Source organism: Athene cunicularia (genome assembly GCF_003259725.1).
Source record: "Athene cunicularia isolate RWA chromosome 11 unlocalized genomic scaffold, athCun1 chr11_part1, whole genome shotgun sequence".
Lineage (NCBI taxonomy): Eukaryota > Metazoa > Chordata > Aves > Strigiformes > Strigidae > Athene > Athene cunicularia.
The window spans coordinates 8211938-8229736 of NW_020799113.1; the positions used below are offsets into that span (position 1 = coordinate 8211938).

General features: G+C 43.7%; 1 protein-coding gene across 2 annotated transcripts in view; it reads right to left on the reverse strand.

Moving 5' to 3' along the window:
- Positions 1 to 238: 238 nt before the first annotated feature.
- Positions 239 to 17799, reverse strand: part of KCTD15 (potassium channel tetramerization domain containing 15) — a 38930-nt gene continuing 21369 nt past the window's right edge. For both annotated transcript variants that reach the window (XM_026856572.1, XM_026856573.1), the window contains 3 exons: positions 17153 to 17297; positions 8835 to 9140; positions 239 to 3127 (listed from right to left, as the gene is read on the reverse strand). In XM_026856572.1, the coding sequence (XP_026712373.1) occupies positions 2972 to 3127; positions 8835 to 9140; positions 17153 to 17297 (607 nt within the window). In that variant the 3' untranslated portion in view covers positions 239 to 2971. The remainder of the gene's footprint in view (positions 3128 to 8834; positions 9141 to 17152; positions 17298 to 17799) is intronic.

The following is a 17799-nucleotide window of genomic DNA, read 5'->3' on the forward strand; positions in this document are numbered from 1 at the left end:
ACAGCTTTACTGGAGTTTCTATGGTATTTTAAAACCTGTTTTAGTGATGCTGAGCAATGTTCTTAATTAAGTTATGCTGCTATGGTTTAAGGCCAGAAGTAAAAATTCAAATCAGTCTTTGCTGATATTGCTGCCTAAAAATATAGGGAAATAAGTAAAAAAGATATAAATGAAACTGTAATAAACTTTTAAATAAGTGACCTGAAGTTACTAACTAAAAGAACGTGTCCTAGTTGGGTTTTTTTAAAGGCATATTTCTTCTAACAAAGTGATTGTTTCCACATGTCTTCCTTGCCTTAGTGCTACTTTGCAGTCAATGTTGTGATGTCATGGCTCAAACTTTCCATCTCAAGTTCACATTTAACTCGGCTGGCGCGGCCTGGAACCCTTTACGATGCCACCTTAGCAAGCTGCCCTAAGTACTGGAGCTGCTTTATTGAGCTATTAAAAAAATATGGTAAACACAAACTGAAGAAAACCAAACTAACCAACCAGAAATACTTCCAATGTTCTACACCGATCTCAAAGCATCATCCCGCTTCCAGGCTGGGGAAGAGCTGCCTGTGCTCAGCCCTCGGTGGGTACCGGGGGTCTGGTCCTGCTTGCCGAGGGCCCCTGCTGACCCCGGGGGAGGCAGAACTGGGCCCCGGTGTTTAAATGTAAACGGGAGGGGTTGGCCCTTCTCCCCTGGCCAAGAGGTAATGAGCAGAGAGGACGCGCCAAGAGACGAGCGCTCAGCCGCTGCTAGTGCTAACTCTCCCTGCTCAGGGGGCAGGACAAAAGTGTATACAGGACAAAAAAAAAAAAGCTAAACAGATTATTTAAGGATACTCTGAACTTAAAGTGAACTCAATGTATGAAAGTAATAAATAAAATACTTTTTTTTTTCTTTTTGTAAGACATGGCTACATCAAGCTGAATGGAGCAAAAGGCCGGAGGAGACACAATCAAAATTCTCACCTCTTTTAAACAACATGGGAGATACAGTGAGTGTTCCACCCTACTTGCTTATTTTTCATCATTTACTTTACAGAAATGTTTATGGCATGAAGTACTGTATAAGAAATGTGCATACACAAATACATGACAATTATACGTTAAGTTCTTTACAATATTAAATGTATAATATACAATTCTACAGATATCTTACATACAAAGGTGAATGTTGTGCCATATATTCAAATATGGCAATGCCTAGCAACTTTAGAATGTCATACAAGTATAAAACCACAAAATAAAATAACTTTACAATTCTTTTAAAGTAGACAGATTTGCTCAGCTGTTCTGCTAAGTTAGCAGGCCAACACATATCAGCTAAGATTTCCAGAAGAGATTTCTGATTTGGGTAACCAAGGTGAGAAAACCTGCAGAGGTCTGATTTTCCACGGAGAAGTATCCAGCCCTTTTCCAAAAATTAGACCCCTGCCTAGATTGTACCTTGGATAGTCAGTACAGCTCTTCACTTTTGAAAATATTAGTCTGAAAAACACGATTTTTAAATTTTGCCTGATTGTAATCATTTGGCATTAAAGAATTGTTGACCACTTAATAGTCTGTCCCTTGTTCTATATGGCCATATTTATGCATCTAAAAAGAGTTTAATTAAAATTCATCATCTACAACAGTATTCTATAAATTAATGTGGGAGAAACTAAATTGTGATTAACACATGAATTAGTTATTGAGGACCCAATCATGCTAAACAGCAATAAACAGGATTTAGCAGAATGCTATTTATAACCTTGCACCTGGCAAACATGGTGCTGTCTCCTGAGTTAGGAAGCCCTGCAAGTCCGAGTCGATACCGATTCATGGAAGGAGCAGTAACCTCCTGCAGACAGCGGGCTTCGTTAAAGAGAACATTACACAGAGGGCAGCTACAGAATCGGCATTTTAATAATAGTTTAAAAATAATAGAGGAAAAATTCTAAACAAAAGGTGGCCTGCTTTCATCGGACAATGGCAGTAGAGGGTTTTAACATCTTTTTGCAAAAATTCCAAACCCATAAAGAGTAGGCTTGTCCAAAATTCTTAATTGTTTCCTCCTAAATGTGGGCTTTTACCATGGTTAGTAAATGAGTAACGGGGTGGCAGAGCTGGCTTGGCAGAACCACGCGTCTTTGATGATGCAAAACTTAACAGTTTCTGAGACAAAACAAGACTGGCTTTAAGAGAACTACAGCTCCATGTTAGGTATGTGACCCTTGTCTGATGGTGGCTGGCATTTTATTTTGTGCTTCCAGATCCCTACTTTTGCAAATGTTGCCATAATCGGCCTTGTCAAATTTTCTGTCGCTGTTTTGTTTTGTTTGTGGGGGGGGTTTTAGTACTGAGCACCAGTTGACTATAAATTAGTCCTTTTCTGATTCTGGATTCTGTCCACAGAGAGATATTTCAGTTGGAAATGTTGTATAAAAATAAGCCATTTGCTAGCACGAGTGAGTACAATCACAGAAGTGTAACGTAATGTATGGAGGTGTAAAGCACGTCTGATATGAAGGAGGTGTGGCAGTCAGGGAAGATACTCAGTGCAGTTTTTAGTGTACCGTCTTCCTCGCGGAGGCGCCCGCTTCCACGCGTCACAGCACTGGGGTACTCTTGGAAAGGCCGTCAGAACCATTTCTCCTGCTGATCTATTAAAATTGCTTTAATTGCTCTTTCTGTAGAAGTCCAGTCTAGGGTCAGGGGTTTCTGAAGCTTTGCCTTTTACACCACCACAGCTGTTCAGCCCAAAGTACATTCCCAGCAGGCCTCGTATGCTGAGCATGCTCAGGAATTTCATCGTGAAAAACGGACAACTGGTTTTTCAAATGCATTTCATGGCTGGCTATGTGACAGGTAGTTTCAGAATACCACTAATTGGCAACATAAAGTCAAAATCTGTTTGCTAATACTGTTTTGCAAATCCTTAAGAGTTTCACATAAGGGACTATTAAACACTTCTACGGTTACAAAGGAGTACGGGTAGGGTCTAGTCCAGGGGCTCCTGTTTTATTCTGATTGTTGGGGTAGGTTGTGGTCGTCTGTCTTCGCGACACAGCACGTATTCACTGAACTGAGAGGAATCCACCCCACCACCGCATGAAGCTGCCACATTAAATCCCTTCTGAAATAATCTTTCGAGCACCTGCAACGTGGGGAAAAAAATCAGATTAATATTTAGCAAATTTTAGTGATAAAAGCATGCAGGAGCACTGGATCTAAATGATGGATTTAGTCTTTCGAGTCCTTGTTGAATGAATATTATTCAGCTATAATTCTATAACTTATTCTTAAATGACTACACTGTGATTAAAGTCTCGCTCTCAGCAAACCTCTGCAGAAAACAAAAATTAATCAAACAAATAAGCACTCTGCAGAGCAGCTTAGTACATTATATAGTAAAATACTGGACTGTGGTGATATTGATGCTATCTCTTACTGCTTATAGAAAACAACACTGGGTTTAAGTCATAATAAAAAGTGCCCATTATTCATTAAATAATACGAACAGTCTTACAGAAAGGGGTTGAAAATATTTCTCAGCTCTTCCTTGGCAGATGAAAATGTCTTAGGAGTCTGAGTGACACTTCCACCAGATCTTCACAGAAGTCACAGCTGTGATTTTCCCTTGCTGGAAGGGACCACTGCTTTTAGCAAAGCATGGCAGGGATGGGATGCAGAGCCAAGACGTGGACAATAGGGAAACATTCTGGCCCAAGAACGAGGTTAATTTGTATTGCCCAAGTATGTATTTTCTCCTTCTCCTTCTAAAGAAAAGTTGGTGCAATTTAGATGCATGAATTTAAGGAACCCAGAGGCAACTTTAATTTCTGAGACTGTCACACAGCACATTACCCTAGGATATACTGATCTTGGCAATATGATCGGGGCCATGTTTTCACATGCGTGAGCATGTTGATATACGGTTTCCCAGCAGAGCAGGACGCACACAGACTTTTCTGAGCATTGGGTGAGAGCAGATGCCAGACCCACCTTCAGCAGAGCTGCGATGCAAAATCCACTGCAGGAGATGCCATGCTCCCTCCCTGCCGCTGGCGGCTCTCCTGAGACCAGGCCAGCAGCCAGGAAAAATGATCCCCGCGTTTTTCTCTACCGACAAAATGCCATCACGGGGAGCAGCCTGTACCGTTCTGTAACAGGCTCCCCAAGGTACCACTTCCATTGCTATGGCATGTGGGCCCACTGTACTGGCAAGTGAACCCAGTGATTTACTAAATCCGGAGACCTCGGTAACACCGGCGTCCCCATGTGACAGCCATCCGCCACCCACAACAACAGGGCTAAACTATTTAAAAATAAACTTCTTCACTCAACCTAGAGAAGTGTCTGAGCACTATACCCACCTTCAGATGGAGCTGACTCTTACATTTCATGGGTTTATGTTATACAAAGAATTTTATTTCTTTTTTGGGTTTACTAGCCCTGTGAGCACCTCAGCAGTTACGCTTACTGAGCAGTACTTACAGGTGTTACGTTTGAAGGCCCAAGCGGACTGTTAGATCTGCACACCAGACTGCTGCCCGCACCCTCACACACAGACCCACACGAGGCCATGGTGCATTTCTTCTTAGCACACCATTTCTTTTGCCTGAATGTTGGCTTTGCTTTCTCCAGAAACATCAGTTTGGAGCCTTTATTAAGGGTAACTGATTTCAAAAGCACAACTGTATCCAAGGTGGTAGCACAGTGCAATGCAAACCATGGCAGCAGCATTTGCTGGTTTTAATCTGCGGGACCCTCCTTTGAGGTCACCAGTGCTTTTTGAGGTCATCCACAGTTTAATCCATGGTTTGGAATTTTAGTGGTAACTAAAACCTTGTACTTGCTACCCTGACTGCTGAGGACAGGTGAAGGAAAGGAGCTGCTCTAGCTCAGCTCTGCTGAAGCCATGCTGAATCTGCTGGAAATCAACTTGCCCGAGGAGCTCTGCCTGGCCTGGGGACACAGCGACTTACGCTCTCTGAAAGTCGCATCTGCCAAATCTCACTGACTTTTGCCCTGATTTCTAGATACTTTATACTGTAAGAAAGTTGTAGGACAGAAAGATCAAAAAAGCACTCCAGCGTATAGAAGAAAAATGAACCTGGAGAGATGAAAAGAAGGGGTGGGAGACTGGGTTATCAAAATATATGAGAGAGAGAAAGCTTACAACTCTTATTTGTCCGGGCTGTATGCGGCCTGTAGGACAGAAATGGGGTGCAGACACTAACCCTTGTTCCTGCTCAAAGAGGAAGGCAGGAGTTTGAGAAGGAAGGAGGAATAAGACCTCATCAGACTGCTGTTTCACAGGCTGAAGTGTCTTTTGACTGTATTACGTATCTCTGTTCCTAGACCTGGCCAGATGAAGAACGAGAGGCCGCCCAGCCACAGGAAAGGAGGCTTCTTCCATTTGACTGGATAGCAAAACAGAGGGTTGACAGGTAAGATTTGAGGGAGAGACGTGACTTAAAAATCCTTGCTAAAACAGTTTTTAAATCAGTTTGCTTGTAAGACAAAACAAACACGGGGGTGCCCTTGGCTTGCCTTGGTCCAAAGCCATGGAAGGCTGCATGTTAACATAGGGCTCTCCTTTACCAAGCCAGCTCTCTGCAAACACACAATCCAGGTAGACATTACACCTTAGAGCACCACACAGAACAAAGCGATTCATTTTTGCTACCTACGTGCTCAAAGGACTAGACTGCAGGCTATAATCTAGTGTTAAAAACCTTGGTATCATCAATTTTCTCAGCAAGAAACAAAACAGGCCAAATCCTGTAAACAATGCAGAGAATGTTTAAATACTGTAGAGTTTTAAGTGTAACTGGGATGAGGCTGAGCTCAGGTCTGTGGAGAAGGGCTCCTAAAGGCAGCTTCCACGTGTGCTGAGCGCTGGTTTGTATGCACCAGCGTCGCACAAGACTAAATGGCATGTTGAACATGGACAGATTTAAATGCCATTTAGTGAATTTGGCTCTATGCACGTTACTTTTTCTTAAGGTAAGATACAGACAGAGGGAAACCAGTAAGAGTCCCTGAACCACATCAGAGCTACTTTCCTGTAAATCTCCAAGAGAATATGCCAAAAAGTGAGTATCAGCTGTGATTCTCCTACGTATAGGGAGACACACACAGAGTATTAAACAGAGGATTTGTGCTAGGATTTAATATACTCTGTCTTCCAGTATTCCGAGCACATCTGATTTAGTTGGAAGGTTTTCCAAATAGAAACATGATACTTTCACTTAGTGCATTTCATTTAAATTTTGCAGAATACTAACAAATACATTCTTAATTATGAAGACTCAATGTTCAACATATACAAGCATCAGAGAATTTTCTCAAAGGTAAGCTCATGTATCCCACCACAAACTGTTGCAAGGAGTTGAAAAAACAGTGTCAGTCTTAAGAAAATTCTATACCTAGTGTAATTACAAACGGGCGTCAAATTAAGAGCTGCTGTATTTTTTTGGCTAACACTACGCACTCAGTGTTGACATTCTTTGTTTAATATGCACAGTTCTTGACACAAAACATATAATGAAAATATTTTCCAAAGATCCAAAGAATTTTAAAAGATTGCAATTGTGCTACCAAATATATTCAGCAGGACACAGGGAGACAAAAGTGGTGTATCTCAGGAAACAGCAGACGGGTTTACTGCATCACTCTTCGAGAGTCTTTGGAAATGATTCTGCTTTTCCAACCACTACCTCTCCTAACCCATCTCCCTTAAGTCTGTGCATTTGCTTCACTGTACTTCCACCTTCTGACTTAATATTGCTTTGCCAAAAAATCCTGGGAAGGGGAAGGGCAGCGCCTGTGTGCTGACCAGAGTCCATCAGAGCCAATGATAATTAGCTGCTGATTTCATCAGCCTTTGGTCTCAGAAATGCATCATTTTCCAGAAAGTGTTTGAAAACACTTTCTATTAATTACATAGTAAAATGATGTAATTTAGTAAAATGATGTAATTTAATAATATTATTTATACGGTAGACTCTCTGACAGAATTTTTTTTTTCACAACATGAACTTGCAAAGAGACTCTTTGATTCTGTCTGAATTTTGACTGAATTCAAAACACATTCAAATAATACAAATAATTAGCATTCAGCTTTTACTACAAACACACGTTTCCTACCAGTACGCCACTGTGGATAAAACAGAGCCAAAAGCTAAGCCATGTGGGCATCTAGAGCTTCGACTGGCTGCTTGCAGTGCTGAACCCCTCAGTGGCTTGCAGAGACCCTTTATTGTTTCAGTTATTCCAATTTCTTGCATGCATCTGACTGTATCACATGGACAGTGTGGCTGAGACACAAACACGCTTCCCTATCCACTTACCTTAGCTAAACTGCAGCTGCTCCCTTCTCCACCCAGCACAGTGATGAATTCATCACTGTTCCCACTGCCAGCAAACAGATCTGCCTCTGACCCACCTCCAGCCTTCGGGTTTTGGGGCAGGCCACTCTAAACCTTGACAAACGTGAAATTGCTAAGGACTGTGCAAAATTAACCAGAGGCACCAGACTGTTAGAGTTTAACCAAATAAAACACTTGGGAGTCTTGAACCAAAATCACCAAAAATAGCTGGTTTCAGTCAAAGGTGTCTATCGGTGCTCCAGGGAATGCTGCTGCAAGGAGGGAGGCACCAGTGTCTAGTACAGGTTGTTAAAACAACTCCATCCACCTTTACATATTCTGGTAACTACAGGTCTCCCAGAAATGTTGTCACCTGGCAGCTTGGGAGATGGAGGGTGCCTTACCCTGCTCTGTAATAACACCGCAAGGAAGCACGGCCTCTAGGCTCTTGCCCTGCCTTGCTTCCCTCCCCAACCTGTCTGGCCAGTCTGTCCCTTGGGCCAGCTCTTCTGTGGGTATTTGCCCACAGGGAAGTTTATCAAGACCACTATGGCATTTCCCACAGCCCAGTTAATGTCTGCAGCCACAGCCTGTCTGCAGGGGACGGTAACTTTGAAAATAATTCCCCTGTAGGCTGATTTCACTTTCCATAATACAAGTATTTGCAGTGCACTTTAGAGAAATACATGCAAAAACCAAGAGCTCTGTTTTGCCCTTGTTAATTAAGGCACAAGTGAACAGCATCATCAACACTGTTCCTTCTCCACAGCCCAAGGACAGCTACAGCACCAAGGCTCTGGCCACAGTGGCGGTGATCCCTTGTGAAATGGCATTTCTTGCCCATAAGGCTGCTGCCTAAACACAAGCCACGTATTTATTTCCACTACCATCCACCTATCTGTCCAGTTATCTTCTTTTATTTCATATGTTTAATTTTAAACCTAATGTCAAAACTCTGAGTATAAAATGAAATACATTTTGTTTAAAATACTCTGGGCAATTTTTATAGAACATCCTTTTGAAAAAAAAAAAAAAGAGCAGAGATCAATTTTTTTAAGTCCATCCCGCAGGCACCATCATTTAATTATGAGTGAGACATAAATTATGCATTTACACATTGTTGCATTTTCTATAAAATGGTGTGGAGATTTTTTTTTGTAGTTTTTGGAACTCTCTCTTTCTTCCTGGGGGCACTTTGGAGGAAAAAAAAACTGCTGCAGGCTATACATTGATGAAAAAATTAGCATTTATCAGTATAACACCATTATGAGACCAGCATGGCACTAACATACACAAAATCTAAATCTATTTTTCTGCTTAGACTTAGGAAAACCTGAAAGACTGTGATCTCACCAGGCAGAAAATGTCTCCTTGCAGTATAAGCACTGAAGGTAATTGGGCAGAAGCAAATAATTTGCATATAATTGAACACAAAATAATAAAAAACCACCCCAGCAAATAGATGAGCCAGCACCAAAAGGCCATTACCTGCACTGAATTCAACCGGCAGTATCCGTTCAAAGGAAACCTAATAACGTGGGTAGGGTCCTGGTTCCAGCCTGCGTTTACGGAGTTGCACATGACGTCTCCAGTCTCCGGGAAGATCTCTTCTATTAAAGCTTTCTCCCCGCTCAATGCAATTCTTTCCCCCAAATCTGGAGTCACTCTTACGACCAAGCAGTCACAAGGCTGGAAATGTTTCCTTTGTTCTTTCTCTTGTTTCCATCGCTCAAGTTCCTTAATCATTGGCTGCAGCTGGTAATACTTTGCTTCTTCATATAAAAGATTAAAGTCCTGGGAAAAAAAAAAAAAAGGGAGAGAGAGAAACTAGAAATGCTTATAGTTCTCTTTTAAAAATGAGTATTGTTCCTGTTTGACCTACTTAGGCTTATGTATTGTCAGCAAGAGTGCAAAGGCAACAGGTATCCACATACTTGTCTTCGTCTTACACCTACACAGAAAGCCACACTGTGTTAGTGTTGAATCTATTTGAGCTGACCATGAAGTTCCCATTGCACTGAATTATTCTTTCATTTATTATCCCACAAGCGCAATGCCAGAAGGCTTTACTTTTGGATTAAGAAATCAAAATAACTGGTTGCAATAAGCAAAGCTTGCTGCTGTAAGAGATGTCCTGAGCCCTAATCGTCACTCTTGGCCTCAGATACTCACTCCTGATGTTACAACAGGAGATCTCGGGCTTCGCTGTCACCTCTCGCACACGTGTTACAAGACAGAGATGTCAGTTCAGCTTCACTTCTCACCTGTCTTTGCTGAGTCTGAAATTCAGCTACAGCAGCTCAGCTGCTCCCTTCATTTCATGATTATTCATGTATTCAAAGCATACTTTGGAGCCTGGTAAATTATATGGAGGTAGTGACCTGACCATCCCACTGGCTGGGCGCTCAGCTGTGCACTCCAGCAACTTAAAAGAAACAGTTCTTCGCAGCCATTTGTCCATCAGCTCACTTGGGCTCTGGGCAATTCAAATTCCCAACCTGATCCAATTCCCAGTTCACTGATTGAGATGTCTTCTGCACATCCTCATTAAAAATTTTTCATCAGATTTCTGACAGATCTTTCTACCTCAGCTTAAACACATGAGAGTATGTAGTCGTAAGGGGTGTCAGCAGCTCCCCAGACCCAAGGAGGCAGCAGTGCCCACCAGACCAAGAGAGGGGGAGCAGCCAGAGGGCAGTTCGCTTACACTGGCCCCACCGCCTCCTTCAGCCTCCTGAAGGGAAGAGGAGCAATAAGAGAACGGCACCACCTCCTCTCTGCAAAGACCTGCCATTTGCTTTCCTGGCTCTTACGTCTGTTTACAGCTGGAAATGCTCACTGTGGGTACCCTATGTGACTGTTGTGGGGTATGCTGTAAGTCAATACCTGGACATAAAGGCCAGTTCTCTACCACTGCAATGAAATGAAATGAAAAATCACAAGAGAGAAATGACTGGAATCTTTTGTGCTGGAAAAAAGGGCATGACAAGAAGTAATCAAGAAATGGGCACCAAAATTACATAAAAAATAACAGCAGCACTACTGCTCCAGGACTCGGGGAAGAGGGAGAATCAAAGGCCAATGAATGTGCAGCACAAAAAGGTGCAACTCTTCACAGCAGCTTGGAATTAACCTGCAAAATCTGCTGCTGCAGGATATTACTGAACCAAAGCAGTTAGCTGTGCTCAAATTTGGCACCACAGACCCACTGCCGGTAGTGGAGAGGTGCTCCTTCACCCCAGGGCTGCCTACAGCCTGAAGATGTATGAATATTCATAGTGACACTGGCAAGGTTATCACATGACAGAAGGGACATCTGATCCTTTACATCTCTTTGATGTCTGTTAAGGCTGGACAATACGCACACCACTAAGGGAGAAGAAAGGACGGGAGAGAGCACAGAGAGGAAAGAGGGGTAACAGCAAGTGGGAAGAAATGTGGGCAACAAACACATTCGTGGAAAGTGGCTGGAAGATGAACAACAACAGGAAGATTAAAGAAGAAATCATATAGAAAGCATGTTGCAAACAACTGTCAGTTGGGAACAGGCCAGACGAAGAGACGTGGAGACTGGCTGCATGACCTGGTCTCGGGTAAAACATCAGCCCCAAAGCCTCCTCCCCTGATGGAAGGTATTTTCCCCCCTCCCCAAAATCAGCACTCTGATGAACCATTCCTACTTTTCTCTGTCCACCGGAGAAGCCCCTGGTTACTGAACATGGGATTCCTTTAAACCTACAGGGACTAGTGGCCTGAATTAAAAAACCAACCCCTGCCCCAAATGTTCGAGACCTTCCTCATGCAGGACACTGGAGCACCAGTCCACCACCTAACTGCATTCAGTACAGTGGTGTGTGCCTATCAGATGTTCTCTGGGCATCTGCTGGTCCCATGCATCTCTTCCTTGAGCAAAGAGAAACATGCAGTGCTGAGGAAAAATGTAATGCTGTGGAGTGAACAGGAGCATCCAGTGCTTACTGAAGGGAAGGAAAAGTCTCCCACTGTTTTCAGTAGGTCCTGAAAAACTAGGTTTAGAATATCTTTTTTGATGGTCGCTATAAAATAACATATTATTTGCAAGGTCAATCAAATGAGTATGTGCTAAGAAAACTCAACAGTAAAACCTAGAAGAGGTGGTACAGAAATATAAAACCCAGTGCTTCATTTCTGAAAGTAGAGAGAGGTACAGTTGCTCCTGAGGCTGGATGCAAAGCCCATTACATTCATGAGAGTCTTTTTGACTGACTTCACCAGGCTTTGGACAAGGCTGACAGTATCCTGAATCACAGGAGTTCAATGGTCCAGCACCCCCAGGCCAAAACAGTAATGCCATAAAGCAAACAAAACCAGGATCACACACCTCTGCCTCCCCCACAGCCACCTATTAGCCCACCACATCAAATGCAGCTCTTCAGTGACTTCTGCTAGCCAGCATTTTTCCTAACATAAACAAGATAGATTTTATATTCCGATACCATTTTGTGATAAGACAACCAGTTTTCAAATGAAACAGCTTTTCTATTACTGTTCCCAGAACAATACAGCCACGCTTCCGATGGCTGTGTGGAAGTCAGGGCTGTGCTGGAGCATCACGTGCTCTGTGGGACAAGGTGTGCGCCTCGTCATAACTGCCTGGCTTAAGTCAAGGTGTTGGTTACTTTCTAAAATAGGGGTCTCACCTCTGTGGCCATTCCACACTTAGGATTGAGCACAAATACTCTGGAAAGGGTTCTGCACCTGAAGAAGGGGTTTGTAACAGAAGCTGGGAATCTGAGGCGTGCTGGTGCGAAGAGGCAACATGCACGTCTGGTGTGAGGGAGTCTGGGCACCTATTACCAGGCAGTGGCAATAAAGAGAATTTGTTGTGCTGTAACAAGTAGAGGGGGATAAAAAAGCGTCTTCTGCTAGGAGAGAGAAAATCCATTGCTGTCCCCTAGTGACCCTTCCTTCTGTGACCCCCCCATGCCATGTACCACAAGCTGCCCCTGAGCAGCCACCACCAGCACAGCCTGCCCCACCGCCCTGACCCGCCCCGGCTCCTCCAACAACACATCTGGTGGTTCTGCACTGAGTGACTTGGGCACCACTAAGGAATCTGACAAGGTATTTAGGGAGGGAAGAGGATTTTGCAGAACCAGTAACAAAGAATGAATGGCTCACAGAGTGGGGGTCCAGTTCTCCAAAGCCTGTGCTTGGACAGGGTAATGGACTCATCACACTGCTAGGTAAAATCTTCCCATTCAGGTTTTAGACACCGTTCAGAGTATTCTGCATCTGTGACCAGACTGGAAGCAACACTCATCTCTGGATTGTCTACAGAAGATGCTCAGGACGCCCAGGTAATACTGACAGAGCTAGTTCTACTCTTGCACTGTAGATATAAAATCCTACCCTGATGATTTGTAAAAGTCCAACATGAACTATGGAGCAGAAGAATTCAACTCACAAGGGACCTCACCATGGAGGTGCCACAGAAGCTGCAAGAAAACATTTCCAAGCTGCTCGCTTTGATAAGTTACCAAAGGCAGATGCAAACAGGAATCTTCTTAGACCTATCCAGAAGAGGCACATTTCACTGAAACAGGCACAGGAGTAGCTCCAGGGTAACTGCCTAGCGCAGGGGCAAAGTGCACACAGTTTCATTGAACCTCAGCCTCAGAGCAGCCTGGTACAGCTTCTGTCCCAGGCGGACAGTGATAAATGCATACAGACACTGCACCCCCTCTCTCACGGGGGCTCCAGCCCCAGTGTCGGTGCAGTGACACTGAGCAGCAGGCAGCAGATTTTATACAGTATCCAGGAGTTCCCTGTCCTGCAGGACTAATGATGCATCTCCCATTTCTTCTAGGGATTGCTTCCCTACCTTCCCAGCTTCTTAGCAGTGTACCTTGTGGCAGCACAGCCCAGAGCCAAGCACTGTGTATTGTAGCTAATGGAGCTGACTGTGTTTAGCCGAGGAAAATTGCTTTACTCCGAAGGTAATTCCCACCTGCTCACAAGCAGGATGCTCCTTGCTAGACTGAAAGGGAAGATGGACAGTCCAGCCTCTGATTTTGCCATAAAGTACCACAAAAAACCTTCATGAGCTACCACGAGCCTTCGACTTCTTGTAGCTTTTGTAGGAACTAGTGGGGAAGTTCTGTCAGGTCACATGGAAAAGGAGCAGGCAGCCGGACGGGATGCACACCGCCCTTCTCCATTCACAACTTCTGGACAACATTTAGATCTCATGGGAAAGGTAAACAGATCTTTCAAAGATGCAGCTTCTTTGCCTTTCACAATATAATTTTCTGCTCATGATTTGGTAGAAAAGCCTTTTTTTTCTGGAGGATTTCATGTTGGCTAAATTCTGCAGTCACCTCTGACAAGGGTGACCTCTTCCTGGGGAGGAGACGGGAAGTGTGACTGCAAGGCCAGTTGTGCTGCTGTTCCGACATCCGTGCCAGTGGGTCAGGAGAGATCTGCTAAGTACAGGCAGAGACAGCCAACAGAAACTGTAAAATCATGCCTCCCATGAACCTGATGCTGTTCTCTCAGTACTAAAGAGGTCCTTTATTTTTGTACCTAATGTTGACTCCTGAACAGGCTGAAATAGCTCTTTCTGCCCATTTTTCACTTGTTATTCTTTGTTACATGAAACAACAAACTGTCATCCTGACTCAATGTTTCTTTTATATTTTAGTGCTGTGAAGATCTGACTCCTGGCTATGAGAGAAAGTTGCTCACTTCCATGATGACAACTGCACCATTTGCTAAGGTCAGTTGGAGAGCACTTAGATGCAAGCACACTGATTTTAAAACGATATTAATAAATTAATGTGGTGGCTACAGGTGACACCTGTAACCCACACAAAATTCAGATGTCCTGTGCATTTGGGCTCTCCCCCTCCTTAAGATGGAGTAATAACATACACATTGCCTATGTCTGTTTGTGTTTGACAATCTCTAAGCAGGGAGTGAGTCTCGAATAAGTAGGTACGACGGGTCCTGGTTTTGCATGAAATTATGTATTGGCAGGGAAAGGGACAGACAGATGCTGCTCATAAATGTCCTGAGGAAACACCTCTGGTGGTGTGTGGAGATCAAGGCAGAGAATATTTAGGCTGCAGAGGAGGGGCAGCTGCTGGCCCAGCCACCCCGTAACCCAGCAGCGTAGCAGATTGAGGGGTGCTGGCTCCACACTCCGCTTGTGGACATTTGTTGCTCAAGGTGTCACAGTCCCATGCTCAGGACTCTGAACGGGTGCAGGAAGAGGGAGCTGTAAGCAGCTCCGGGCTGCTCGCCATCACCTCGCTCAGCATGGGCTGACTGCAAAGCAGAATGGAGCCAAACGACTCAATAATTTCTCAGCATACTTCATGCAGCTTAAAATCCCCCAACCCAGGAAAATTATATGAACTATTAGAGTGTTGCTTTCAGCTGGGAGACCTGTCAGTTACTAAACACTTTCAAGTTCTGGCTTATTAGTAGTTGGAAGTGTAATTAATATTCACTGTAAACACACCAGTCAGACTTGATAATAAAGAATCACTAGCCCAGGAACACATACGCCACTTTCTCTGCATTTCAGTGTTAACTTAGTCTGAAAACAACACTTAAATAGCAAACACAATAACGCTGGTGTGGTACTAACATTCCAAACTTTCCAAAATAACCATCTGAGCAGCAATTCAAGTTGAAAAGCAACTTGGCTAAACCTTGAGGCTAATAAACTGCTTGATTAAATTAAGGGGTAAAAACTAATAAATATTCAAAACACTTGATAATGCTTTGTTTGACATAAAGAACATTTAATGCAAGTCTCACTGGAAAACCTGTCAGGTTTTATACCTTAAATAGAGTTTTGCATTTAGAAACACCGAGTGATTCCATTTGCTGCCTTTGATTATTGTCTTCTGTCACTTTAATCATGCTGGTAAAATTACACGATTTCTGTGAAGTCAAATCCGTTTACAATGCAGTTTTAATATAGCTTTGCAGCGCATTCTTCTATGCATTTTTATTTAGTTACTCCCTACCTAGCAATACTTTGCTTTGTTCTTGAGCCCTCATTAGCCTGGGGTTTGCTCTAAAGCTCTCCCAGGGAGGAACTAAATAAAATACAGTTAACCCTATGCAAAGAGATGGTCTGGAACAACGGACTGAGCCTGGGCACAGCGCCGGCTCTCCCAAGTCTCTCCCAGCCGTGCCAGCGGCTCGCTGTGCAGACAAGTCCTTGGCATCCACCGGCACTCTCACCTCCAGGCTCTTACTGAATCCTGCTGGTTTTGTTTCACAGCACCTCTGAAACCTGGATGCCAGTTGAGGCCACGATCAGCTCGAACCTCCTCTCTTCTCTCTTCTACCCTCTCTTCTCATGCCTCCTTGTCCCACTAGACTGTCCAGAACACAACTGCTAAAGCATCCCACTGGTGTTTCACCTGTATCACTTCTCCACCCACCCTCCTCTACTTGATCCATCTTACAGTCCACAGGACTGGTCTGGTCTTTAGCTTCACCTGCGTGTTTTCTCCCATTTCTCTGTGAAGAGTTTTTCTCGCATCCACCCCTCAGTGCTCTGGCTCTCACCCTGCTTCACAGCACGCCAACCCGCAGGCCAGCTTCCCCGACCTGCCCACCGCTCCCCAAAAAGATCAGTGCTCAGGACAGCCCTTCTGGGCTGGAGCTCCAAACCGCCCCCATGAATGCCAAAACACGTCCCTGCCTTGGGACTAGATGCGTGCTCCCATCGCACAGCATGTCTGCTCAACATTAACTGTAAACACTCCCATGCTGGCGTCAAATATAATTATACTTGTCACTTAGGCAAGAATGGCTGAGGAGCAGTTTACAGCATGAGGATCAGCTGTACTCCAAAGCTAAAGCCACCACAGCAACCACAAATCTGGACTGACTCAGTCATAACTGGCCAAATTATCTTGCCTACCTAGTCCAACATGCAGAGTGAAATCTCACTGCATGGCACGGGAATTTTCCTCTCCAGTAACTCTCCACATCCTCTAACTGAGCAGATCCCTGTTGCCATCCCAATTTATTCATCATTTCATCCTGGAGTTAGTCCTTTTGTTGACTCTTGTCATCTACAGTCGGGACACTTTTGTCTTCTAATTTTCATACATAAGGATGACAATGTCGCAAGTTTCGTAAGCGCAAAACCAAATAAACAAGGCTAGGAGGAGAGCATTTAAACAATCAGGATTTGCAAAGCAACAACCAGTGCCGTTATTTCATAGAAAACATGTATTGCTCCTTAAAAAGCCCTCAGCAAATTCCACCTCCCAAGAATATTTTGACATTCATAAATTGTGTAAAAGACTACTTCCTGAAATCAAAGTATCTGCATCAGTTATATCTAACACAAATCCTCATGGGCTTGTTTAAGGCTGTTTCTTTTTTATACCAACAAGAAAAAGATTTATACAATTTAAGGCCTCTAAGAGCCAAATTTAAAGCATTTCTTTCAGATTCTGAACATTAAACCCTGGTAAGTGCTAGTTGCTGATGTTGCTTCTTAATTGTTGTTATACCCTGATAAATAAGCTAAAAATGTGAGAAAATACAATTAGTTTAGTAAAACTGATTTAGCCATAAGCTTCATCGTTTAACTTTTTATGGTATCCATGACAACCATTGGTCCATTTATTAAATAATAGCATCCCTGGTGTAATACGCAAGTGCTAAAAATCCTAACAATAAACAGCAACATTTAGTTAAGTGTGTTTAGGTCAAGCACACAAACCAACCTGCACCAAAACAAATGACAGAATGGGAGGAAAAAACAGATTGCAGACTATAGCTTTCCTTACCTTAAAGTCATCTGGGAGCAGTAGCTTAGATGTCCTTAGGAAGCTTAATATATATCTGAAAATTTCACCATCTCGATCAATGAAATAATGTTGTTTTAAACTGTCCAAGACAATAGGCTCTGTGCCATTAAACAGACGACTTATTCTGAAAAAAGAAAAGAAGAAGAAATGGGCAAAAGAGACAAAATCTCATTACACCCTCAGGGCTTAAGAACATCCAGCCAATTTAGTTGCATCAATTCAATGTGCATAAGGTAACGCAGTATCTTAATTTGGTGACAAACAAGTGCACAAAGACAGATGCCTTAGACACGTGTGTGCCCCCACACGCTCACACACACGAAGCGCGTGTGCACATGCAGACACAGGCGCACGCACCAGCAGCGAGAGCCCCGCAGCTGCCCTGGCGCTAAGCTTGCGCTGCCCCACATCAGGGCTGCGAATTAGGCCCATGACCCCAACAAGGAAAATGCCTATGAAACGCTCACCCCATGGCTGGCAGAGTAATTTTGGTGAGAACATGCGTCACCGGCTCCGTTATACATCCCTGTCCACCATGTCCTGCTAACAGAGAACCGAATGGTTACTCGGAGATGGGTTCCTGGCCGTGAGCTTTTCCTCCAACTTGTCTGTCATTCTGATCAAAC